This window comes from Prionailurus bengalensis, chromosome A2, assembly GCF_016509475.1.
Source record: "Prionailurus bengalensis isolate Pbe53 chromosome A2, Fcat_Pben_1.1_paternal_pri, whole genome shotgun sequence".
Lineage (NCBI taxonomy): Eukaryota > Metazoa > Chordata > Mammalia > Carnivora > Felidae > Prionailurus > Prionailurus bengalensis.
Genome location: NC_057348.1, coordinates 81507722 through 81535414, shown reverse-complemented (window position 1 = coordinate 81535414; position 27693 = coordinate 81507722). Strand labels below are relative to the sequence as shown.

General features: G+C 35.5%; 1 protein-coding gene and 1 non-coding gene across 2 annotated transcripts in view; one reads left to right on the top strand and one right to left on the bottom strand.

Moving 5' to 3' along the window:
• Positions 1–27693, bottom strand: part of RSBN1L (round spermatid basic protein 1 like) — a 67912-nt gene that overhangs the window by 19138 nt on the left and 21081 nt on the right. The window contains exons 2-3 of the mRNA XM_043588688.1: positions 16349–16459; positions 7711–8351 (exon numbers count right to left, since the gene is read on the bottom strand). Of these exons, the coding sequence (XP_043444623.1) occupies positions 7711–8351; positions 16349–16459 (752 nt within the window). The remainder of the gene's footprint in view (positions 1–7710; positions 8352–16348; positions 16460–27693) is intronic.
• Positions 24848–24958, top strand: LOC122488779. Its single transcript, XR_006298702.1, has one exon. It is a non-coding gene; the product is annotated as a U6 spliceosomal RNA (small nuclear RNA).

The window sequence follows — 27693 nt, the reverse complement described above, 5'->3', positions numbered from 1 at the left end:
AAATTTTTAAAGTTTATTTATTTGAGAGAGAGCGCACACGCACATAGCACAAGCAGGGTAGGGCAGACAGAGAGGGAGAGAAAAAGAATCCCAAGCAGGCTCTGCACTGAAGGGCAAAGCCCAATGTGGGGCTCAATCTCATGAACCGTGAGATCATGACGTGAGTCAAAATCAAGAGTCAGACACTTTAAATGACTGAGCCACCTAGGCGTCCCTATCAACAATTTCTTTAATGCTGCTAAGTGCATTTTCCAAACTAAGATTAAAGAAAAACAGTAAAGGTTAGATTTGCACACTTCCTCTCTATGAACTCATTCAATTATCTCTTCTCACATGTTTCTAGATCTTTTGAATACTGCTTTTGGACTGGTTTTGACTAAATCTGAGGTTTTTCAGAATATAAAAGGCAGAAAGAGGAATTAAAGGATAGTGAATTACAAAATTTTAAAATTCAAAACTTCTCTACAGATTTTCTTTCCTCCGGTCTGTAAAAAGTATTATCTCTCAACTATACCAGGTTTTAGTAAACCTAACCTATTGCACTTAGTTAATGAGAGGTCATGATCAAATCATCAAACTAGAACATGAATTTGGCTTTGTTTCCCACACCCTGTCTTTGTTATGGTTGATATTAAGTGAAACTACATTCCAACACTGATACCTCATTTTCTTCCTCCCGTAGAATACTACCATGCATGAGTCCAATAATGTTATCTCAACCAATTCTTTTGGTGAAGACAAATGCACATGGCAGGATGTAGGCTAATTCATTTGACATCACCAAAATATATAGCCTCACTAAATGATTCTACTAATAAGCATGCTGCACAATAATGCCATAGGCAAAGGGAAGAAGGGTGCTGAAAGAGAAATAAGGTACAAGACATATTTTCAGTTTCTCAAGATGAGTGTTAATGTCATATTCTAAGAGGTACTCAGAACTTCCAAGTTCTCAAAAACAGTGATAAATAAAATGAAGTCCTCAAATACCTAGGAATGAATCTCAAAAGATGTGTAAGATCTGTAGGATGAAAAACAAAAAATATTATTGAGAGAAAATAAAAAACTAATGAAGGAAAATACCATGATCACAGACTGAAAGATTCAAAATTGTAAAGACATCAATTGTACCCAAACTTAATAACAACTTCAATGTAATCCCAATCAATATCCTAAGCAGATTTTTTGTGGTATCTGACAACTATAGAGTTTATACGCAAATCTAAAGAGCCAAGAAAATCTTGAAGAACAGCAAAATTAATACTTACTCTACTAGATATCAAGAATTATTATAAAGTTATAGCAACTAAGACAAAAAGAATAAGGAAATCGGAAAGAGCCCAGAAATGCACACCATATATATGATTCAGCTGATTTATGGCTAAGAGGACATTGCAATGTAGCATGGAATGGGTGCCTTTTCGATAAATGATCATGTCCATTGAGTACTTATATGAAAAAATATGAACCCTGATGGTGACCTCATATCATATACAAAAATCTATTCAGAAGAACTGTAAATTTAAATGCAAAAGATAAAACAATAAAAGCTTCCAGAAGAAAACTTCAGAGAATACATTAATGACCTGGGTTAGGCAGAGATTTCTTAAGCAGGACACAAAAAGCACTAATCATAAATGGGAAAAAAAAACCCAAACCCTTATAAATTAGATTACATTAAATTAAGAACTTCTAGTCATCAAAGCACTCTTAAGAGTGAAAAGGCAAGCCTTTTCGAGTAAGAGGATATATGTGCAATACATATAATTGACAAGATTCTTATCCTATCCACAATATATTAAAAACTCCAACAACTCCATGAAGAGAAAAAAAAAAAAAAAGCCAGTAGGGAAATGTGCAAAAGAGTAAACTAGTTACTTTCAAAAAGAGGATATCCAATTGGACAATAATTATATAAAAAGGAACTTGACTTCCTTAGTCATCAGGAAAATACAAATTAAAACTACAATGAGATACTACTACACAGCCACCAGAATGGCTAAAATGAGGAAGACAGACACTACTGAGTGTAGCCAAAGATGTGGTACACTGCTGGTGGGAATGTACATTGGTACAATGACTTTGGAAAACCTGCAGTATCTAGTAAAGCTGAGCATGTGCATACTTTTTGATCCTGAAATTGTAATTTTATATACATAGCCAACAAAAACAAATACATATGCTCACCAAAACACATGTACAAAAATATTCATAGCACCCCTACTGTAATAGCCACAAACTGGAAACAATTCAAATATTCATCCATATTAAAAAGAACAAATAAATTGTGGTATGGTCATATAACAGAATACCATACAGCAATGAGAAAATAAACTGTTGTTACACACAAGATAGATGAATCTCACAAACATAAAAAAGGAAGGAAGCCACACAAAACAATGCACATACTATTTGATTCTGTCACATAAATGTTCAAAAACAGGCAAAATTTATCTGTGATATTTGAAGTCAGGAGGCGGTTGCCTGGGTGCTTGTGTATGTGCTGGTGGTGGGGTGCAAAGTAGTGATAAAGAGGGGTTTGGAGAAAGCTCTGGCTACTAGTAATATTCTACTTTTTAAAATCTCGGTGTGTTCATTTAGTAAAGATTCATCAAGCTATGTATGCATTTATAATGTGTGCATTCTGTGTATATATACTTCAATAAAAAGTTTATTTAAAAAATCGATTTAACAAAAGCTTAAAGAAGTTTATCTTTTACAAAAATTTTAACGAAAAACGAAAAATAAAACTATCATATGATTCAGCAATTTCACTTCTGGGTATTTATCTCATGGAAATGAAATTACTGTCTTGAGTAGACAGATGCACCCCTATGTTTACTGCAGCATTATTTATAATAGCCAAGACACAGAAAAAGACACAATGTAAGTGCCCATTTGTGGATAAATGGATAAAGAAAATGAGGTGTATATAAGCATACAATGGAGTATTAGCCATTAAACAAAGAAGGAAATCCTGCTGATTCCAGCAACACAGATGGACCTTGCAGGTATTATATATTGAAATAAGTTCAGACAAAGAAAGACAAATACTGTATGATCTCACTTATATGTGGAATCTTAAAACAAAACACAAAACCAAGCTCATAGATCCAGATAAAAGATTGGTGGTTGTCAGAAGTGGGGTGGGAGGGGGTAAGAGAGGGTGAAGGTGGTCAAAAGGTGCAAGCCAATTATAAGATAAGTAGTAAGTCACCGGCATGCAATGTTCAGCATGGTGACTGTAATTAATAATACTGTATTTTATGTTTAAAAGTTGCTAAGAGGGGCGCCTGGGTGGCTCGGTCGGTTAAGCGTCCGACTTCGGCTCAGGTCATGATGTCACGGTCCGTGAGTTCGAGCCCCGCATCGGGCTCTGTGCTGACAGCTCGGAGCCTGGAGCCTGTTTCAGATTCTGTGTCTCCCTCTCTCTCTGTTCCTCCCCTGTTCATGCTCTGTCTCTCTCTGTCTCAGAAATAAATAACGTTAAAAAATAAAAAAATAAATAAAATAAATAAAAGTTGCTAAGAGAATAGAGCTTAAAAGCACTCATCACAAGAAAAAAATCTGCAACTATGTGTGATGGTTGTTAATTTAATGTGGTATCATTTTGCAATATATACAGATATTGAATCATTAAGTTATACACTAAAACTAACATAATGTTCTACCTCAATTATTGCAATTAAAATTCTCAATAAAAGGGGTGCCTGGCTGGTTCAGTCAGTGGAACATGTGACTCTTGATCTTGGAGTTGTGAGTTCAAGCCCCATACTGGGCACAGAGATTACTTAAAAAAAAAAAATTAAAGTTAAGAAAAAAAGTTTTGAAAATCTCAATAAAGGAAAGGCAAGAAAGAAAGAGAGAGAAAGAGAGAGAGAGGGAGGAAGGAAGAAAACCTCATGTCCATTAAGCAGTTACTCCCAATTTTCCCTTTCCCCCAGGTCTTGGCAGCTACCAATCTGCTGTTTCTATAGATTTACCTATTCTGGGTATTTCATGTAAGTGAAGTCATACAATATGTGACCTTTTGTGACTGGCTTCTTTCACTCAGCATGATGTTTTAAAGGTTCACCCACACTATGTAACAGTATCTGTATTTCATTCCTTTTTATGGTTCAATAATATCCCATTGTGTGCATATATCATAATTCAGTGAACTCCTTATTTGTATATAAAGCATTTGTGGTAATTTTTGACCTTCAGTACTTGCTGAACTCCCTACCATAAATTAACACACTTTTAAGAATCCTCACTCAGAAGTCAGTTGTCACCTATTCAACAAAATGGAAAATTTTAATATTGCACTAAGTCACTATAACAACTCTCTTTGTATAACCTGTTAGTAGTCTATGAAATATTGCTAACAATAGCCTTGTGAATTAAATATTATCCTTATTTTGTAGGTGAGAAATCGGAGACAAAGAGCTGAAGTAGCAGGCTAGTGTCACAGTGGGTAAACGGCAAGATCCTAACTAGACCCCTTTCTCTTTCCATCCACCCCACATCAGAGTTAAACCAGCTATTCACACTAACCCAGTCACAACTCACTACAATGACTATAAGATATTACTACAAATTAAATTTTGAAGAGAGGTTCTCACATTCAGGACAAGAAAAGGCTCAAGTTATAAACTGGTTTAGCTCTAAATACATGTTTATAACTTAGTCTCTGTAATTCATAAAGCAATTTCCCAAATAAAAACCTATACAAATGGTTAAATAATTTCCTGGAGGGATACCACAAATTAGGTTAAGAGATGGGGGTTTACTGGGAAGAATCAAGAAACCAGAAATAAAAATAAGCTACAAAAAGTATACTCATTTCTCTCCTATTTGCTCTTTTTTGGATTCCATTCAGTTTCAGATAGCTAGCGCCTAAGAACAAACACAAGGCTACCTGCCCCAGTCGGCAGCAAACAACTTCTTCCTTGGTTTCCTCATTTTGTTGTTTTTATAGTGTTTTTATTTATTTTTGAGTGAGAGAGAGAGACAGAGCATGAGCCTGGGACGGGCAGAGAGAGAAGAAGACACAGAATATGAAGCAGGGTCCAGGTTCCAAGCTGTCAGCACAGAGCCTGATGCAGGGTTCAAACCATGGACCATGAAATCATAACCTGAGATGAAGTCAGACATTTAACCAAAACTGGGCCACCCAGGCGCTCCTCAGATACCTCGTTCTTAAAAAAACAAGAAATACCAAATGAGCAGTTCAAAGTAGCTCTTTGCTGGATATTCTTCTCCACACCACAGGAATGACTCAATCTGGAGGATCTTGGGGCAGTGAAACATGGACCTTGCATAGGCAGCTTCCTGCCAGTAACTATAAAGCTAAAGAGGTAAAACCTGTCCTTGCAGCTGACAGATCATATAGGGGCGAGAGCCACAGCTGGTAACCAAGAACTCTAGCATCTGCCTAGCGTTTCCTCTATGTAACATGTATTATACCAAAACCCTGGATAGGTAATGAATGGTAGGTGGCTCTTCAGGGACCCGCAACCCACAACCTGGCCACACAGTGGCACAATTAATGAGTCCCAGTATCTCATTTTAATTCATAACAAAAGCACTTATTACACAGTAACATGAAAATTCTTGTTTAATAAAAAATTCCTAATTTGAAAGAAAATGTATTTGGGAGCTATTTGAAAAGCAAATGTATCATGACATTTGAAAGATTACTGAAATAAACTTGCATAGCATGGCAGCAAGAAAGGTTGTGATATAATGAAAATAAGTGGGATTGGAAGTCAAGAGGCCGAGCATAAAACCTAGCACTTAGACGTATAATAAATGACAAGTGAATGATCTAGTACCAAAGGACTATGGGCAAGTTATTTCTTCTCTCCCTATTTCTAAAATTAGATTGTAATAAGGCTTAAATGAGTTATTACATTTGTGTTTAGAGCAGTTCTTGGCACAGAACTATTTATTGACTAAATAGTAGACACTATTACTAGATACTAATAGATACTATCACTAGTTCCACCACGAGACAGAGGTGTAATCTCAGACAAGTTACTAACCATTCTAGAATTCTATAAAATGACAGTGCTAATAATAGATGCTCTATAGCTCCCCTTCAGCTCTAAAAGAATATTTACATTCCGATTCTCAAACATGTTACATTAAGGAGTATCTTCCCACAGGCACATTAAAACTTTAAGTACTACTGTATTTTCCAGACAATAGTATATTACAGAATATATACCAAACATACAGTGGGGGAAGGGGGCTTGGACATGTGGATATGACTGGACGTCCAGACTATCACTTAAGGTAGAGACTGTAACTTAAACACATATCACAAAAAGAAATATACTCAGAATAAGTAAAACAGTTCTGGATGAAGACTGAGGAGATTGTGTTCTACTCCTGACACTGCTACCAAACTTAAAATAGTAAATTACTCCTATCTATGTTTGTTTGCTTATCTGTAAGGTGAGAAAGGTTGCAATACATGATCACTAAGATCTCTTTGGGACTTTTTTCACTTTTTTCCTTCTTTCCAAACTAGCATAATGTCAATTATTACTTAGAAAACTGGGAACTTTAGCACCCATAAATATGAAAAGTTGGCTGATCTCCTGGCCTAAGCAAGCAGTCCCTGTTCTGAGAGTGGGTGCAAATGGCAATGGCCTTTTATTATTTTTTTAATGTTTATTTATTTACTTATTTATTTATTGAGAGAGAGAGAGACAGACAGACAGACAGACAGAGAGTGAGCAGGGGAGGGGAGAGAGAGAGGGAAGGAGAGAGAATCCCAAGCAGGCTCCTCACTGTCAGCATAGAGCCCAATGTGGGGCTTGATCCCACGAACCATGAGATCATAACCTGAGCCGAAATCAAGAGTCAGATGCTCACCTAATTGAGCCACCCAGGCACCCTGGCAATGACCTTTTAGATGAGCCCACATTCACTTTCAAGAGCCAGTGGATTTGATTTTGCCTCTGCTTTCTAAAATAATGTACATTCTATACCATAGAGAAGGGCAGGAAAAGGAAATTAGCTCAGTAAATGCACTGATACACTAACCTTCTCACATAATTGCAGAATTAACTGATTCCTTTGTACTAAAATATATTTAACAGCCAACATTTACTCAGCACCTACTATGTGATGGATCCACTGGTAAGTACTTTTAAGATAGAAAACAAGATAATTTTTAAGTGATCTTTAGGTAAGAGTACTGCTGTAGGGGCTAGAAAATACATGGCTACATCCATCACATTTCTTTCATTTCCAAGATAAATCCTTGCAAAAAAGGACAACAGAATCTTATTTCATTATCTCTAAGAAAAAAGAGATTAAGTAGAATCTGAAATTTATTTTTTTATATTACTTATTTTTTTTTTGAGAGAGAGAGAGAGCATGGAAGGGGAGGAGAGGCAGAGGGGGAGAGAGAGAATCTTAAGCAGGCTCCATGCTCAGCACAGAATCTGACGCAGGACTCAATCCCCCAACCCTGGGATCATGACCAATGATGGAATCAAGAGTGAGACACTCAACTAAGTCGCCCAGGCACCCCAGAATCTGAAATTTAAACTCTTATGTTCACATCAGGACAGTAATTTATTCTTAATATTCCCAAAAGTTGTCATTATAGTCTTACCTTTTTATTTCAAACCCACAGCAAAATAAAAAACAGAAACTTGTCTAAAACATGTAACTAAAAGTTAAAAAAAAACCCAAAACCTAAAAACCTCTTACCTGAGCATGAAAATTGGACATAGTCGTTGTCTCTATGTCCTTCTTTCCTAATATCTCCATTTTCACTGGTGAATTGGGAAAATTAAATGAAAAGTATTCTAAAAAGTCAGGTAAATAAGTAGCTGCCCCATGAACAATACCCATTACATAGAAAGCTGCAGAGTTTTCATTTTCACTGAACACTAGACCCACAAACTCTTCTGCAAACCTCTCCATCTCCACAGGAGACAGGTGGGAGAGTTCATTACTGTAGGCGTGGATAACAGATGCGCCTCCATTAGGCTGGTGCTCAATATGAATGAGCTGTTTGAACTCCAACGTGTCCAACCTTTTGAGGTTATTCTGAACCCGTGGCTCCTTTAATGAGACAAATGGAAACTCACTGTTCTCTGGAATTTTGGAATCATAGTTCTTGGTATCCAAATTCTTTCCACTGTAATCCTTTACATTATCATTTAGGATGCCTTTGGCTTCTTGATCTTCAACATCAGATAGCAATCCTGAGCAGATGGTTTGAATAGATTTGCTATACATTTTTGGACGCTTCCGTTTTTCATTCTCTTTGTGTTTCTTTTTCTTTTTCTTCTTTACTTTTTTAATTTGTAAGTCTTCTGCATTTGTTTTTGGTTTCTCCTTCCCACCTGTTGAGAAAAAAAAAATTTTTAACTCCATATTTTAGTTACTTAAAAATCATGCTTAAGGAACTATTGTACAATAAATAAGCAAAGTTTACTCAGATTTGAGTTTGTATCTGGGACTTGTTTTACACAATACTGATAAACATAATTTAGTCAATCTCCTTCCCTCTCTACACACACACACACACACACGAAGGCCTACGACAAATTTGTACCTATCGCGCATGGTACCATTCTGACATGTAGCAGACGTTCAATCAGTGTTTACTGAAGTACTGAATGGATATTTTAGAAAGCATAATCTTCAAATTTAAATGTAAAAAATCAGAAATGGAAAGTTGAACAGAGATCAGTCAGATGTTTCCCAATGACACATATCATCATTTTAATGCATCTAAGTTATTTAAAAATTGCATGTAGTCAAAAGACTTATAAATCACAAAGGGAGAGAACTACTTGCATTGTATGAGCAGCAACAAACACAGCAATTCCTTAGCTGTTTACCATATTTCCTCCTTACTATGCTTGCATCTAAAATGGACTATTTTAGAGGTCCACTAGATTTTGCAAAGTCCCCAATGAAGACCCAATAAGGCAGCATAAAGGAGATGACAAAATTAGAATAATTTCACATGTCCTATAAGCATAAATGATACCCATGTACTAATAAAGAGATGAATAAAAAAGTAAAACATTTAGGGATTATAACCATATACATTAATAAGCTTCTATAACTAAAGTCAGGGAGATTCTGGGTCCAGAAATTTAGAACTCCAAAAAATACAAGAGTAATGCGCAGAGGCTATACAGCTATAGACTAAGTGTACATATAAATGTGTAATTTTATCACAATATATTTATTTCTGTACAGCAAGAAAAATAGGAGAAAGCAAACATCTTCACAAGAAAGTATTATGCTGGGGCATCTGGGTGGCCCAATAGGTTAAGTGCCAGACTCTTTATATATGCTTAGGTCATGATCTCACAGTCCTGAGATTGAGCCCCGTGGCAGGCTCTACACTGAGCCCTCTCTCTCTGCCCCTCCCTCATTTGCGCTCTTTTCTTTCTCTCAAAAATAAATAAACTTAAAAAACATACTATGCTTCCTAAGATAGTATGAGAAAGCCATATGGTAAGAGTTAAGAAGAAAAAGCATTCACTGTTTCTACCTGTTATTTCACTTTTATAGACAACCTGTTATGAATTAAACCTTCCCAATCTGTTTCCTTACCTAAATTTTTCCATATGCACATATGGCTTTTATTCCTTTCTGTCTCCAGTGAGATGTCCTGCCTACTTTTCAAAAATAAGTCCCTCCCACCAACTCCAAAAACCCTTACAAAACTAGTTCCCTATCCTCTTCTTTTGATCAAACTTCTCAAAGCAACCATCTATGCTGAGGTCCTTCCATTTATTACCTTATTCTTATCCCTTAAATTCTAAGTCTGCTTCAGTCTACTCAAATTTACTTTCCCAGAATGTTCAAATACTAAATCCAATGATATTCTCTCAATTCATTCTTCCTGATCTCTCCAAGCTTTAACAGAATTATCCAGTTCATCCTTGATTTTTTGCTTCTTTGACATTACTTCCTTGCTAATTTTTAGTTTAAAAGCCTCATGACTGTCTTTCATCCTGAATGCTGGAGTCATATTAACCTTTCTATAAATTTTATATATTGTTGGATATTTATCCTTTAAGTAAACTGCTTTGAAGGGTTCTCAATGCCTACCAAATAAAATACAACCTCCTCAATATGGAATCCAAAGACAATGCTCTCAGGACAACTGGACAGCTCAGTTGGTTAAGTGTACGACTCTTGGTTCTAGCTCAGCTCATGATCTCTCTCACAGTTTGTAAGATCAAGTCCTGTCTTGGGCTCTGTGCGTGAAGCCTGCTTGGGATTTTCTCTCTCCTTGTCTGTCTGCCCCTTCCCGGCTTGCTCACAAGCATGTACTATGACTCAAAATAAAAAACAAAAAACAAAAATAAAAAAAGCAGACAATGCTCTCAAGTACTTCATTCTCTAGTCAATGTGTACTCCTTACAATTTCTTATAAAACACTTAGCCTGTGTTATCTTTGTACTACTTGCAAAGACATCTCCTCTTCTGAAAATACCCTTGTCCTACCCAGCACATCTGACCTCTTTCTTACCATTCTTTAAAGACAACTCATGTCATTTTCTTCATTTTGCTTTCCCTCTCTAGTTGGAATCACTTCATTCTAAATTCATATAGGGGCACTTGGGTGGCTCAGGTTCCTGGCTCTCTCTGCCTGACTCTCGGTGTCAGTTCAGGTCATGATCTTTAGGGCTCATGGATTCAAGACCCACATCAGGCTCTGCACGGACAGCGTGGAGCCTGCTTGGGATTCTCTCTCTCTGCCCCTCCTCAGTTCTCTCTCTCCCTCAAAATAAATAAAAACTTTAAAATAAATAAATTCATATAGGGGCGCCTGGGTGGCTCAGTCGGTTGAGCGGCCGACTTCGGCTCAGGTCACAATCTCGCGGTCCATGAGTTCGAGCCCCGCATCGGGCTCTGTGCTGACCGCTCGGAGCCTAGAGCCTGTTTCGGGTTCTGTGTCTCCCTTTCTCTCTCTGACCCTCCCCCGTTCATGCTCTGTCTCTGTCTCAAAAATAAATAAACGTTAAAAAAAATAAAAAAAATAAAAAAAAATAAATTCATATAGTTATTTTTTTCACTCATAGGATACCTGTATATCACGTCCTTCCACATACTATATGAGCGAAACAAGTAACTTTTATATGAATTATAAGAAAGAGTTAAGTGATACTTTCCCCCCTAGCCAGGCATTGTATTCCTCATGACATTTAATACATTGCTATGGATGAACATTTAATAAATCCATAAATGAAGAGATTTCTCTCACCAATAAACTAACTGAGGTCTGTGGGTTTTTTCCTTGTTCCTCCTTCAGCCAAAGTTTTCCACAATATAAAAACCACTAAATCCTAATCTTGGAAACAACAAACATAAAAATTCTCTTAATAGCAATTCTAAAAAAGGGAAATTTAATGTTAACTTGTAAAAATTCATTACTTCTAAAAATTTATAAATATACAATGAAGACCAAATTGGTATAATTATGTAAAGCAAAAATAAAAATCTTTCAACACTACTGATTACATAGGTTTGTAGAGTCATAAAATGCAACGTGTTAATTCTCTAATGTCTACATGTAAATAAATGAATATATTAATAAACTCATACTTGCTACCTAGGAATGAACTATCAAAACATTAGATTTAAGTTAATATTTTAAGAACAAAATTAATAATGAAAAAAATTTAAACAGGGAGTTAATCAGCATGAAAAGATAAAATAGGTATATATACGTAAGCAAAATCCAAATGCATCAAGGAAAAAAAGCAGTGAATTAAAAAATTATAACTTAAGGGGAGTCTGCATGGTTTCAGTCAGTAAGTGTTTGACTCCTGCTCTCAGCTCACTTCTTGATCTCAGGGTCCTGAGTTCAAGCCCTGAGTTGGGCTCCACATTGCGTGTGGAACCCACTTAAAAAAACAACAAAAACAAAAAACAAAAAACACCCAGAACTTAGTACTATATGCTGCTGAAGCGAGCTCCAAAAACAGAACTTAAAGTTTAAAAGGCCTAAGTACAGTAACTAAATGGAAAAAATATATAAAGTTGCACAAATTAAATGGGCTGCCAAAATAAAGAATTTCATTTCAATGAAAATATAAGCTTCATATCCTATTACATTTATACCTAACACATGTTTAAAAAGTAAAATAGAAAATATCCAGCCATTAGAATCACATGTTACTTTGAAATGAATTAGGCACAACAGTCTATTTTCTATTCACGAGGATGAATGAAAGTAGTAACAGTATTAAATGGTCAGAAACTGAAAAATGCAAAATAATAAGAAATCAGTTAAGAGAGTCTTATAATGAGCAACAAGGAATTAAATTCCCAAGACAAAGTACTCTGTAATTAAACACTAAAGCGAGCACAGTATGCAGAAGAGAGTTAACATAACATGGCTGAGACTGCTGGTCTTAGAAAGGCCTGCTTACAGGGGTGGCCCTGGGCTGGTATCTGAGAAACTGGTACTTTGGGAATGTCCCCACAATTCCTTGGTAAGAGTGGCTCACTGTATCTAAACTTTCCGTGCAAACAATATGGTTTATGTTGACACCTTTTTCCTTTTGGGAGCCTGGAATTGTACATGCTAGACAAAAGATGCCTATGTAACCAACCCCCAATAGAAACCTTCAGCATCGAGTCTTGAGTTTTCTGATAAACAACATTTCACATGTGTTTGTCACAATTCCTTGTTCAAAGAATTAAGCGCATCCTCTGTGATTCCACTTGGAGAGGACTCTTGGAAGCTTGTGCCTGATTTCCTCCAGACATTAATTACCCCATGTGCCTTTTCTCTCTACTGATTTTACTTTGTATCCTCCACTACGGTAAATCATAGCCATGAATACATCTATATGCTGAGTCCTACGAGTCCTCTCAGCAAATCATCAAACCTGGGGGTAGTGTTGGGGACCTCTGATGGACACAGGTAACATGCATTCTTTACAAACTGAGGCACTAGCATTCACTAGACGTATTTTTACATTCACTAGATAGATTTTTAAGGTTTTATATAACCTGTCACTCATTTCCTTTGTTAGAAAGACACGTGAAATGCAGTAGACATATAGGTAGACAATCTTTAAATACTTTAAGGAAATTAGACCATTTTGATTATCAATGTTCTTCTCTTACACTATAAGTATTTAAAGCAACATTTCTCTAAATCCTATGATTCTTCAAATCGGACTTATGCTTTTTTTTAAAGGATCGTGTATGCTTTTTTTTAAAGGATCGTGTATGCTTTTTTTTAAAGGATTGTGATACATACCCATAACAAAAAGGGTTGTCAATTTGAACCCTCAAAAAGTACAAAAGAATAGGATTGATAAGGGACCTTCCCTCCACAGATCCATAGATCCATGAATATAGTGGACCCCAGACACACACACACACACAGAGCACCACAGACACACAAACGCAACGAGAGCCAAAGAAAGATTCAATCAGAGAGAGGTGCGCGCGCGCGCGCGCACACACACACACACACACACACACACACACACACACACACACTGCCAGAGAGGAAAGAGACCCTCACTTAAATACAGAAATAAACACACACCGAAACAGATACAAAAACAGCATGTATTGTTAATAATTAATTAAACAAAAACTTTAAAAAATCACAAATCTACTGGCATTAATTTCTACCACTAGAGTTAGTATATTAGTGTTAACAAAAGAAAAAATAAGGGCTGTCCAGAAAAATTGGATCTGATTTCGTATCTAATATGGGAATTAATATTTATATATAACTCATTATCATACATAGAAAAAAAGTAGTAATTAGCTATTTTCAACCTCTGGGTCTTAGGGGAATGACTTTGCTTGTTTTGCATGGCAATATTTTCACTCTTCCTGACATGAATTACCTACCTGTGACCTTTGGTATACTAGTAATAATCTTGGATATTGGCTTCTTTTAACCCTCATTCCCCTTGCTCACCAGCAAGCTTCTTTTATGTGCTATAATGATAAATATCACTCTCAACAATACTATAATAGTAACACCTCTGTTCTTACAACTTTTCACAACATAAAAATGGCTGAAACATATAAGTATGCTCAGAAAAAGTAGGTGGTAGATGTTAAACATAAAAGGATAAGCTAAATCAGCTTATTTGTTCCTTTAACTATTTCTCATAAAGCAAATAATCCTATTTTGTCAGTGAAAAACATTTATAAGATTTATGCACTAATAAAAATTTTTTAGCATGTATATAATTATGTATTTATATACATAACCTAGTCATACTCAATCTCATGCAGTTTTTGATGAAAACCTGGAGGAAATGAGACTGGTGCAGAGTTAAGAGTTAGGATCTATTTTAGATGTCAAACACTGTCATTAAACAATCAATGCCTGTGTGTGCCATACTTTGTAACATTATCAGGAGAAAATAATACAGAGAAAAGAAAGGTTGAAAGGAAAACAGGGCACAAAGGGCACACAGTAGTAAATACCAGCACACTGTCCCCACCAACAGATTCTGTTGTTGCTCCAGGACATCACCTCTCCCTGGTCATAGACTAGCAGGGCAAATTGTTTCCACTGGATAATAACAAAAGCTAACACTTACTTGGTGCTTACAATGGGACAGGCACTATTTCCAAAATGAATCATGTTTTATTCACTTAATTATCTCTATTTTACCTAGGGAGGAGATAATTTTGTTGTTGTTTTTCAATCGCAAGAGTTAATCTTTCATACATGTTTACAAAAAAGATTCATATCCACTTAATGAATTATCTGTGGGCCAGACACCATGGTTGGCGCTTCCACCATACTTTACCTGATTTAATCTTCACAACCCTGTAAAGCAGTAATTACATTATTATTTACCTTCATTCTATAATTAAGTACATTTTCCCATGGTCATCTCAGAGGTCACTAAGATTCATTTCTAAAACTATCTCATTCTTCCCCTTTATCATTACTAGGTTTCAGTTTAGTTCAATTCAAAATTTTTCCTAAATTTTTCATGTACTTCAAAGTTAACGTTACTATTGCATACTACTGAAAAATCTCCATTTTCTTAGGCTATTTTAAATTTTGTTTGCATATATAATCTCTAGATTCACATATTTCATATGAATGGTATGTAAGGAATCCAACATTCACCCAAGTGACAGGAATTTCCATCACTGTACATTCCATTGGATAAGAAAATGACTATCTGACTAAACCAGTAAAAAATGACTATTTGACTAAACCAGCAGGGTAAAGTTAAGTAAACACTTCAAGCATTAATCATTAGCACTAGAGTGGTCAGATTTGAGTCCCGCCTCAAAGGCTTGCAATCTAATTAGACAACACAGCTAACACACGCTGTCAAAAGAAATAAAATAAAAGGACCATGAACATTAACTAACCATCAACTTAAGCTCTGAACTGTTTCTTCCAAGGTCAAAAGAATTTTATTAAAAATGAAGTTCTGACAAGTAGAAAATAGCTCAAGAACATCTGGAAACATGACAAAGAATGAAATGAAAATACAGAATCTAATATTCTGTTTATCTTAAATAATATAAATTAACCAGTTACTTCATTACACATATAATGCTATAAGCTTTTCTTCCTAATGTATATAATGGTTTATTAACACATGAGTTCAACATCAAATTAATCAAAGTCAATGTATTCTGATCCGTAAATTCTCGACTTAGCAGGGGCAGCAAATGAATTTGTTAGCTGTCTAGCAACCAAATTGCCATGGATTCTTCTTGCTATCTGACTTAATTTAAGACTGTTCTTACTTCTCTTCTACCACATATTTCCTGAAAGGGTTTAGATTTATTGATAGGATTAGTATTATTACTCAACCACCCAGCCCCATGTATAAACAGCAACTAAAAACAAACATTAACAGAGAAAAGGCAGGAAACAAAAACAGGATATTCTTTAGGTATGCAAGCAACACACAGTAAGAGTATACCTTCTAATTCAGCTCAGAGTAAATGATCCCTGTATGATACCAGACTTTGAGATGGTGATTACTGTCAAATATTTTTAAGATCACTTCTTCTACCATCCATCCCTCTTGTACTAAAATTGTTTTAGCTCTTTAGATGATCTAAACATGGGTAAATACTAGTAATGCAAACACAGAATTAAATAACCTATATTTAAGGAAACTAATAGTTTGATGAAGTTCAACCTTTACTACTTCTTCATAAAGTATACTGAAGAAATATACTACTAACAACATTATGAATTAGAACTCCCTACTATTACAATAACTTTCCATATTCTAACCATTAAAGTTTGCTCTCAGCAAAATTTGGCAACAAACATTAAATCACTAAGTCTGAAAGTACAATGAGCAATATAATATAGTACAACTTACATCACTAAATATAAACTTACTTTTCAGCAAAATCTTTATTTCTCCATTTTCTTTCTTGATCTCATTCATTACTTTATGCTTCTTTTTCTCTCTCTCTTTATCTCTCTCTTTAATTTTGTCTTTGATTTTATCTGAAAGACAAAACAAAGGAAATATTTAAAATCATTTTAAAATAAATAAATAAATAAAATCATTTTATAATTTTTCCCCATGAACCATAGTGCAATTTCTAGAGTTACAATATACCATGAAAAATCAGAATGAAAAACAATCATGCCTTTTGTTCTTCCTCTCAGGTTTGGGGGAAATAGATTTCCGAATTTCCTGTCATAAATTAACATGGAACACATAATATACACATCATATATTGTCAAAATTTATAATTATAAAGATCTGTAGAGATTCTAAAGAAAAATCTTCATTCTAAAGATTATTCTTCATTTAATTCATGTCAACCACAATATTAGACTACCTTCAAATCACTTAAAATAACTGCCTAATTGAGATAGTAAACTACAATGGAAAAAGTGCTAGCTTTGAGGTTGGCTATATCTAAATTAATACCTTAACAATGAAAAAATAATCACAGTTTCTTAAACTATAAAATGGCGGTTATTATCTTTCTCACAGGTTACTGTAAGGATTAAATAAATCAATTTATAAAATGACTACCCAGAGCCTGGTTTATATAAGATTAAATGGAGTTCCCCTACCTTTGCTTGCATCTTTTAAAAAGGATATGACTGATCTGGCTAGCTGGTGATATTAGGATATTAAGATAAAAGGTATAGGGGCGCCTGGGTGGCTCGGTTGTTGAGCGTCCAACTTCAGCTCAGGTCTCGATCTTGCGGTTTGTGGGTTGGAGCCCCGCGTTGAGCTTTGGGCTGAGAGCTCAGAGCTGGAGCCTGCTTCAGATTCTATGTCTCCCTCTCTCTCAGTCCTTCCCCCACTCTATCTCCCTCTCTCTCAAAAATAAACATTAAAAAAAATTTTTTTAAATAAAAGGTGTAAGAACTCTAGGAATCATTGATCTGCATTCTAAAAATTTAAATTTGAGTTTGTAAGATTTATTGCCCTATTCTTGTTCAATCAAGCTCCAATGCCCCCAGCAAAAGAGAAGATCTAGAGAATTTTAAAATAGTGATGTAGTCTCTGTTCTCAAAATGCTTCCCATTGATTACAAAGTCATGATTGAAGCACATAAAACCTATAAAATATCTTCTAATGTAACAGAGATTATATAGTGTATATACACAGACTACAGAATTTTTTTTTTAATTTTTTTTTTTAACGTTTATTTATTTTTGAGACAGAGACAGAGCATGAACAGGGGAGGGTCAGTGAGAGGGAGACACAGACTTTGAAACAGGCTCCAGGCTCTGAGCTGTCAGCACAGAGCCCGACACGGGGCTCGAACTCACGGACTGCAAGATCATGACCTGAGCTGAAGTCAGCCGCTTAACCGACTGAGCCACCCAGGCGCCCCCAGACTGCAGAATTTCTTAAAATCCCCCCTTACTGTCCTTTCTATAAATATTATCCTGAGGCCATAACCACCTTATGATTAGATTACCATCTATATCGGTACTGCCCAGTAGAAATATAATGCTTACCTGATATGTAAATTTCAGTTTTCTAGTAGTCACATTAGAAACAAAAACAGGTGAAACTAATTTTAATAATACGTTTTATTTAGCTAATGAATCTAAAACATGGTCATTTCAAAATGAAACCAATATTAACAAATTACTGAGACATTTTACATTATTTTTTTTTCCACAGTAAGACTTCAAAATCCAGTGTATATTTTATACTTAACGGCATATCTCAATTCAAAGTATTCAACAGCCACATGAGTGACACTAGTGACTACCACACTGAACAGCTCAGGTCTAGACTACTTAAACAGAAAATTCTTAGAAAAATAAATTAATGCACTTAACAATTTAAAACTTACATTCATTAATAAAAAAAAATTCAAATAGCATATTCTACCGATCAAGCTTGACAAAGTGCTTTTGCAAAAATGATAATACTCAAAACAGAGGAGAGGACAGGACAGGTGATGGTAGAGCAAACCAAAACAGGGACTGACTTAACAAATATGCATTGCTGAGTATAAGAAAAGGGTTAGGGAAATACAAGTAAGTAAGGTCCTCATCTGTTCACATATAACTTAAATTCTAGAAATACATTAAGCTGTTCTCACACTTCAGATTAGTTTACTTTTTGATGCTTAAAGTCCTTGAGATCCTGTCATAGGCTGTCATCCAGCTATTAAGTGTTTACTCCAACTAGCTGGAGCTTAGACACATATATAAATTAATATTTCCTAAGTAAACATACATTTTTAATGAACTATTTATGCCTCATTTAAAAATCACAACTGAAGAAAATAATCTGTCTCTGCATTTATTTTCCCAATCATCCCTGTTAGTTTATTAACCTAAAAGTGTTATTTCAATAACTATTGAACTTTTAAAGTTTATTAAGGTATAATATACACACAGAGAAAAACATGTAAGTATACAGCTCAATTTTCACAAAAATGAACAGCACCTCAAGGATCCCCGTCTTCCCTTCCAGTACCCCTAAGAGTAACCAAGATCCTAACTGCTAACCACACAGATGGAAATAACTACAGAATTTTAATGGCATATATGTATACAAAGACTATGATATAATATAAACTTACCACAGTCACAAAATATAAATATTTTTCAGAATAAAATTAAACTAGCTTCTCAGAAAATAAAATTATAATATGGTTATGACCCAATTTTTTAGTAAACTTTATTTATATACTTATAAATATATTTATTTATAGACAGTATAGACTTTAAGAGCAGTTTTAGGTTCTCAGCAAAACTGAACAGCAAGTATATACAGATTTTCCATATAGAACTGCTACCCCTATACATCCCAATTTTTAAAAAATTATAATGTACACACATTCAAAAGACTGAAAAATAATAGTTCAAATTATTAAAAGCTATTATTTTTGGTGGCACCTGGGTGGCTCAGTGGGTTGAGTGTCTGACTCTTGGGTTTCAGCTCAGCTCATGATCTCAAGGTTGGTAGGTTTGAGCCCCACTCCCTGCTCTGCGCTGTCAGTGTGAAGCCTGCTTAGGATTCTCTCTGCCCCTCTCCCACTTGTGCTGTTTCTCTCTCTCAAAAATGAACAAACATTAAAAAATAAATAAAAAATAAAAAGGGTGGTAAAGGACTGAAGAAAAGCGATACAAACAGACCCATGATAAGAATTTGAACCCAGAAGCAAAAGGAATATAAGAATGGAGGAAAAGAGAAGGAATAAATGACTAAGCATTATCAAACTAGAACAAGCTGTAAATTACAAAGTTGAAAAATAAACATTTGCTAAAGACATATACCATATGTAAAAGTTAAGATATAAAAAATAAAATTGATTAAAATAATTTCAAATAATATAAATGGGATTTTCAAACATATATTCAATTTATTGAATTACCAGTATATTTCAGATTTAATGCACCCAATATATTTCTATTGAGCACTTATGTGCAAGAGATAAAAAGAGTAATAGTGCTGTACTAAAGAATCTTACAATGAACGATATCAGTTGATATTGGTTGATTCTTACTGTTGGTACCACTATGGAAAACCAGTTCTTAAACAAACAAACAAACAAACAAAGACCGGTTCTTAAATAATAAAATCATGTTTTCATCTTGTTATAAAATTTACTAGTCTCCACCAGTATTACAGTCATTATAATAATATAGAATGAAAACGCACACACACATAAACAAATATTAGGTGAATCGGTCCAGTATAAAGAAAGTAGAACTTATAAAAAGCATTGTTAGAGAATCCTTTTGAGAGATTTCTAATACACCAACAATCCATTTATCTGGAATCTTCAGAATAAATTCACAGTTCCTACATAACAGAAGACTGCCACTGTTTTTTAATCATTCTAATAATTTTCAAAAATGTATTATACTTCCCTGCTTTCAAAAATCTAAGAAATACAGTCTTTTCATTATGACAAAAATTTAAACTCTCACTATCACACTCATATTGATGAACTCAAAAACAAATCAAAACAAAATTTACCTGTTCAAAACTAAAAAACAGTATTTGAGTATCATTTAATTTTTATTGTCTTAGCTGTCATTTATCATTCCATATACAAGAGGTGACAGCTATAACTCTGGCAGTCACCAATAGGCTCATTCTCATCTGCTCTGTCCTAAGAAATTAGACCAGGTCCATCAATACTATACTGTATACAACAGTATGCAGGTTCTCTATCTCTAGCCCTATTAAAACAAGTTTCACACTGTATTCTTTCTAGTTATAAACTTATCTTTCTCCTTATAATCAATCCTCCCCCACCAGTATATAGTTTATCCTTGAGAGTAGAAAAGACTCTACCTCAATAAATGCTTGTTTGATACACAAAACAGGTCCTGTGATATAGTAAATTACTGTTATTTTCTGAAGCACATTGTGACTTTCCTTTTATGTGCTCTATGTTGATCTTTATTAATTCTTCCTTCTTTTCCTAGCCATACCACAGCAAGGAAGGAAATTCTTAGTCCTTAAAGCCATCCAGGAGTAGTTCCTCAAATTTATTTCCCCTTCTAACTACCCTGGTTGTTTCTGACAAAAAATCCTGAGATTTATGAAGTTGCTCCTCCAAAAACATTAGGGTTCCACAATTTTTCTAAGTCTCAATAAAGGCTAATAATTTTCCCTGAAAGACAATGGGGTAATTTATTTCTCTTTTATGTAGATCTCTTTTTACATGAAGAATTCTTACAATATAACATCTAAAAAACTAAGAAAAAGAAAGTAACAGTAGGAAAAGCATGTGACTCTCGATCTTGGGGTCGTAAGTTTGAACCCCATGTTGAGTGTATAGATGAATAAAACAATAAAGAATTTTAAAAAGAAATAAAAAAAATTTTTAATAAAAAAGAGAAAATAGAAAAAGGTGCAAAGGACATAAAAAAATTTCAACCTTACCAGTGTTCAAAGGAACACAAAACAATATAAAACTGTGGTGCCTAGGTGGCTCAGGCAGTTGAGTGTCCTCCCCAACTTGTGCTCTGTCTCTTAAAAATAAATAAACATTAAAAAATTTTTTGAATAAAAAATAAAATAAAAACACAGTAGCAAAGGGGTGCCTGTCTGGTCCAGTCAGTGGAGCATATGACTCTTTGATCTCAGGGTTGGGAGTTTGAGTCCCATGTTGGGTGTAGAGATTACTTAAAAAATAAAATAAAATCTTAAGAAAAATGCAATAGCAAAACTGAAAAGCTAAAAACATGAAGGTAAAGTTGGGATAATCTTCCAAAAAGAGAGCAACAAGACAAAGTGGAAAACAGCAGAAAAAAAGGTTACCTAAAGGATCTCTTCAGGAGATCCAATATCAAATTAACTGAAATTTCAGAAAAGAAAAATAGAATTTTACAGGGAAGGAAAATATCAAAATGAATAAATGAGAAATTTTCTCAGAAAAAATGAGTCACCAAACTTTAAGGGATGAGCAAAGGGGCTCAGTTGTAAGAGCATGGAACTCGACCTCAGGGTCATGAGTTTGAGCCCCCTGCAGGGTGCAGAGATTACTTAAATTTAAAAAAAAAAAAAAAAAAAAAAAAGAGAGAGAGAGAGAGGAGAACAAAGAATGGAATTCACAGTGGTAGCCCCTCTCTCCACATACACACCAAGCACATCATCATGAAATTTTAATTTTCAAGAGAAGATCCTAAAAGCCTCCTGAGGAATTTAAAAAAAACACAAAACAAAACCAGATCTCACATAAAAGATCAGATAACAGCGTGGAACTCAACACAATAGTAGATTGTAGAAAGCAATAGGACGACAAGTGCCTTCAGAATGCTGAATGAAAGTAATGTTTAACCTAGAATTATAGGATCTGCCAAACTATCAACCAAGTACAAAGGAAGACATGATCACACAAGCAAAAATTCAAACATTGTTACCACACACACCCCCTTTCTTAGGATACGCTTAAGTAAATTAAGGAGTAAACAAAGAAGGAAAAGGAAAACGGCATGAGACCAAGGAAACAGGAGACTCACCACAGGAAGGCACACAAGAAAGTATCAGTATGAAAACTGTGTAGTTGGCTTAAACGATAACCAGTTCAGGTATAGAGCACTGCAGAAACCACCTCCAAGAATAAAAGGGAATTGCCAGATTATCTCTTACCACAGAACACAAAGAATAGGGCAGAAAATGAAGATGCCAATACATATAAATAGAACTTCCTGGACTTGTAATGGGATTTCGTCCCAATAAACACTTTCATTGTAAATTGAAAATACTGGGGTGTCGGTGGTTCACCAACCATGGTTCACAGTTAAGTGTCCGACTTTGGCCTCAGATCATGATCTCACAATTCATGGGTTTGAGCCTCACAGAGGGCTCTGTGCTGACAGCTCAGAACCTGGAACCTGCTTCAGATTCTGTATCTACCTCTCTCTCTTTGCCCGTACCCTGTTCCTGCTCTCTCACTCTTGCAAAAATAAATAAATGTTTAAAAAAAAAACAAAAGAAACATTTTTTTCATTAAGTCAGAAATGCATTTAATACACCTAATTTAACAAACATGCTCAGAACCCTTACATTAGCCTACAGTTGGACAAAATCATCCAACACAAAGCCTATTTTATAATAAAGTGTTGGATATCTCAAGTAATTTATTGAATATTTCACTGAAAGTGAAAACCACAATGGCTGTATGGAGACAGAATGGTTGTAAGCATATGGGTTGTTAACCCTCATGACTCCATGGTTGATGGGGAGTTCACCTCACTGCCACACCCAGCATCACCAGAGAGTACCCTACCACATATTGCTAGCCCTGGGAAAAGATCAAAATTCAAAAATATAGTTTTTACTGAATTATATCACTTTTGCACTATCATCTAGTCAAAAAATTCCAAGTCACTGTAAGTCAGGGACCAATATGTATGGAAAGAAAGGCCATTTTTAACTATTACGAAAATCCAGAAGGCCATACAGAAAAGGATCTCTGATTTGCATTGAACAGTATTTGCAAAGTCATAATAGGCACTATTATTGCACTTTAAGTTTTATGAAATTACTGGTTAGGAAAGAAGCTAGGTTATAAAAGTGCTAAATTCTTATTACCCTTAACAAGAATGAAATATAGTGTGTCTAAAACCGATCAGTCAAAAAATAAAAGGCACTATGAGCATTTTATTCAGAAATTTGGAATTAAATGATGAGAACTAAAAGAGTTAACAACTGGGGGTAGGGGTAGGGAATGCAAAGAGTTAGGGCCATTTCTCATTATAAACCTTTCAGTATTTAATTTTAAAAATTTTTATTTTTTGAGAAACAGACAGCAAGAGCAGGGGATGGGCAGAGAGAGAGAGAGAGAGAGAGAGAGAGAGAGAATCTTAAGAAGCCTCCACACCCGCACAGAGCCCAGTGTGGGGCTCGATCCCATAAACTGTGAAATCATAACCTCAGCAGAAATCAAGAGTTGAATACTTAACCAACTGAGCCACCAAAGCATCCCGATTTGATTTTTTAGATTAAATTTTATTTTTAAAATTTACAAAGTCATGGCCTTCCTTTCAAAAACCCATCTCCCCATTCCAGTCGTGAGAAAAACATCAGACAGATCCCAATTGAGGGACATTTTATAAAATGCCTGACCAGTACTCCTGAAACTATCAAGATAATCAAAAGCAAGAAAAATCTAAGCAATTGCTGTAGCCAAGAAGAGCCTAAATAGACATAATGACTAAATGTAACGTGGTACCCTGGGTGGGATCCCTGAACAGAAAAAAAGGCATTATGGGGGGCATCTGGGTGGCTCAGTCAGTTTAGCATATGACTTCTGATTTTGGCTCAGGTCATGATCTCACAATTCATGAGATCTGGCCCTATGCCAGCTCTATGCTGACAGTACAGAGCCTGCTTGGGATTCTCTCTCTCCCTCTCCCTCTGCCCCTCACCCACTCACTCTCCCTCCCTCTCTCAAAAATAAACTTAAAAAATTTTTTCTTTAACATTTATTTATTTTTGAGAGACAGAGACAGCGCCAGTGGGGGAGGGGCAGAGAGAGAAGGAGACACAGAATCTGAACCAGGCTCCAGGCTCTGAGCTGTCAATGCAGGGCTCGGGCCCACGAAATGCGAGATCATGACCTGAGCCAAAATCAAGAGTTAGACACTTAACCAACTGAGCCACCCAGGTGCCCCAATAAACTTTTTTAAAAAAGGACACTGGGTAAAAACTAAGGAAACCTGAATAAAGTATGTACTTTGGTTAATGATAATGTATCAATATTCATTCATTAATTGTGACAAATGTATCATACAAATATAAAATTTCAAGAACAAGAGAAAGTGAGAAAATTTCAAGAGAAAATTTTTCTATAAATGTAAAGCTATTCCAAAATTGAAAGCTTAATAAAACTTATATTTATCTAAATTTATAAAGGAAAAACTTAATTGTAAGAAAGAAATATAGTGCTTACTTGCCTCAGCAGCACATATACTAAAATTGGAATGATACAGAGAAGATTAGCATGGCCCCCAAGTAAGAATGACATGCAAATTCATGAAGCATTCCATATTTATGGGACAGACAGTGGCTGCACTTGTGGTGATCACAGCATATGTATAAACTGTCAAATCACTATTTTGTACACCTGAGGCCAAAGTGCCATTGTATGTCAACCATAGTCAAATACACAGACACACACAGGTTTGTGCATGAGGCTAATGTGACATTGTGTGTCAACTACACATGCATACATAACACAGACACATGCAGTTTGTGTGCATGTGTAGATAAATTTCACTCTATGTAATGGACAGAGTTCCAAGACACTGTTAAATAAAAAGAGCAAGTTGCACAAAAGTGGTATAATATTTAGGCTTTTGAAAATAGGCTACATATTCTTTTCTGTGCATGTATATGTACACATGTACATATGTAAATGCACTGAAAAAAATCTGGAAGGAAGAACACAAAATACCTAACAGGTTTGCTCCTATGGAAGGAACAAAAGAACTTTAAAAAAATTTTATTTATTTATTTATTTATTTATTTATTTATTTATTTATTTATTTATTTTGAGGGGGAGAGAGAGAGAGAGAGAGAGAGAGAGAGAGAGAGAGAGAGAGAGAATGCACGCACGCACAAGCGGGGGATGGCAGAAAGAAGAAGAGACAGAATCCAAAGTAGGCTCTGCACGGTGCAGAGCCTGATGCGGGGCTTGAACTCACAAACCGTGAGATCATGACCCGAGCTGAGATCAAGAGTCAGACGCTTAATCAACTGAGCCACCCAGGTGCTCCAAAAGGAACTCTTGATTCTTATTTTAGGTAATTCTAAATTATCTGAAATTTAGAAATCAGAAAGGGATTCATATTTATACTTATGTAATTAAGTTGTTAGCATACATCTCTTTCCTGAAAGAAGAATTGATAATTTCATGTTTAGACAATTTTTTTTTTAACTGGGTTTACAGTTGAGCACCTGGGTGGCTCAGTCAGTTAAGCATCCAACTTTGACTCAGGTCCTGATCTCATGGCTTAGGGGTTTGAGCCCTGTGTTGAGCTCTGTGCTGACAGCTCAGAGCCTGGATGGAGCCTGCTTTGCATTGTGTCTCCCTCTCTCTTTGTCCCTCCCCTGCTCGCATTCTGTGTCTCTTTCTTTCTCAAAAATAAATTAACATTAAAAAAAAAAAACTTTTTAAAAGATTTAGAATCACTCAAGGTGCATCAGAAGGAAAGAAATAAGAAAAAAAAAAACTTCAAAATAAAAGAGTGACTATGTAACCTAACACACAAACACACATGAAAATAATGTTACTTTTTCCAAATTCCTTACTTCATTAAAATTGTTCAAGTGTATTTCTACTTCACTTTATATACATTATCTCAAGGTTATGTTATAGTTAACAAAAAGAACAAAAGGAGAAAATATGATGCAATTATACATCTATTCTCAATATGTATATATGCATGTACTACTTGTTAGATTTAATAGCTTTTAAGGAAAAGAGAGAAATCCCATAAATGACTCATTAAACCACAGAATTCTGTATAAAGAAGGATCTTCATGTAGATTCATTAGATTTTTTTTTTTTTTTAAAGACGTTGTCAGAGGGGTGCCTGGCTGGCTTACTCAGTAAACTCTTGATCTCAGGGTCTTGAGTTCAACTCCTCCCATGGGCATAGAGCTTACATTAACAAATAATAATTAAAAGTAAAAAACAGGGGCACCTGTGTGGCTCAGTCGGTTAAGCACCCGACTTTGGCTTCGGTCATGATCTCATGGTTTGGGAGTTTGAGCCCAGTGTCATGCTCTATGCTAATAGCGTGTAGCCTAGAGCCCACTCCAAGTTCTGTGTCTCCCTCTCTGTCCCCTTCCCGCTCATGCTCTCTCTCTCTCAAAAATAAACAAACATTAAAAAAGTAAATAAAATAGGGGCATTGGGTGGTTCAGGTAAGCATCCGACTTCAGCTCAGTTTAATGATCTTGTGGTCCCTGAGTTTGAGCCCTGTGTCAGGCTCTGTGCTAACAGCTCAGAGCCTGAAGCCTGCTTCAGATTCTGTGTGTGTGTGTGTGTGTGTGTGTGTGTGTGTGTCTCTGCCCCTCCCTCACTTGCACTCTTTCTCTCTAAATAAATAAATTAATTAATTAATAAATAAATATTAATAAAATAAAAAAATAAAGTGTCATAAAAATCCACACTACCTGTTCTTTTTGTTTTGTTTTGTTATTTATTTATTTTTGAGACAAAGAGAGACAAAGCATGAACGAGGGAGGGTCAGAGAGAGAGAGGGAGACACAGAATCTGAAGCAGGCTCCAGGCTCTGAGCGGTCAGCACAGAGCCCGACGCGGGGCTCGAACTCACGGACTGTGAGATCCTGACCTGAGCCGAAGTCGGCCGCTTAACCGACTAAGCCACCCAGGAGCCCCTCCACACTACCTGTTCTTAAGGAGTGTTGGTAGAATTTTCTACTGAAACTTCAGTTACAATACATTCTTGTACCACAAACCTCAAAATAGGCTTCACGCTATGAGTTTTTCCTGCTTTGGGTATGTGCCATGATTCACACTGTAATAATACAGTCTATGAAATCAGTTAGTCTGAACAACAACACTGATCTCCTTAAACACCTTCCCCAGACAGCAGTAAGTATAGCTAGGAATAGATCTGAAAATAAGCAATAAATAGAAGAAAAAGAGAAATAATACAGAATTTAAGTGGGGAAGTAGAAGGGAAGGTAACATTACAAAAATGGAAAGAAAAAGATAAAGGATATAGTAAAAAAGGGAGCAATACCTTCTCAGCCCTTT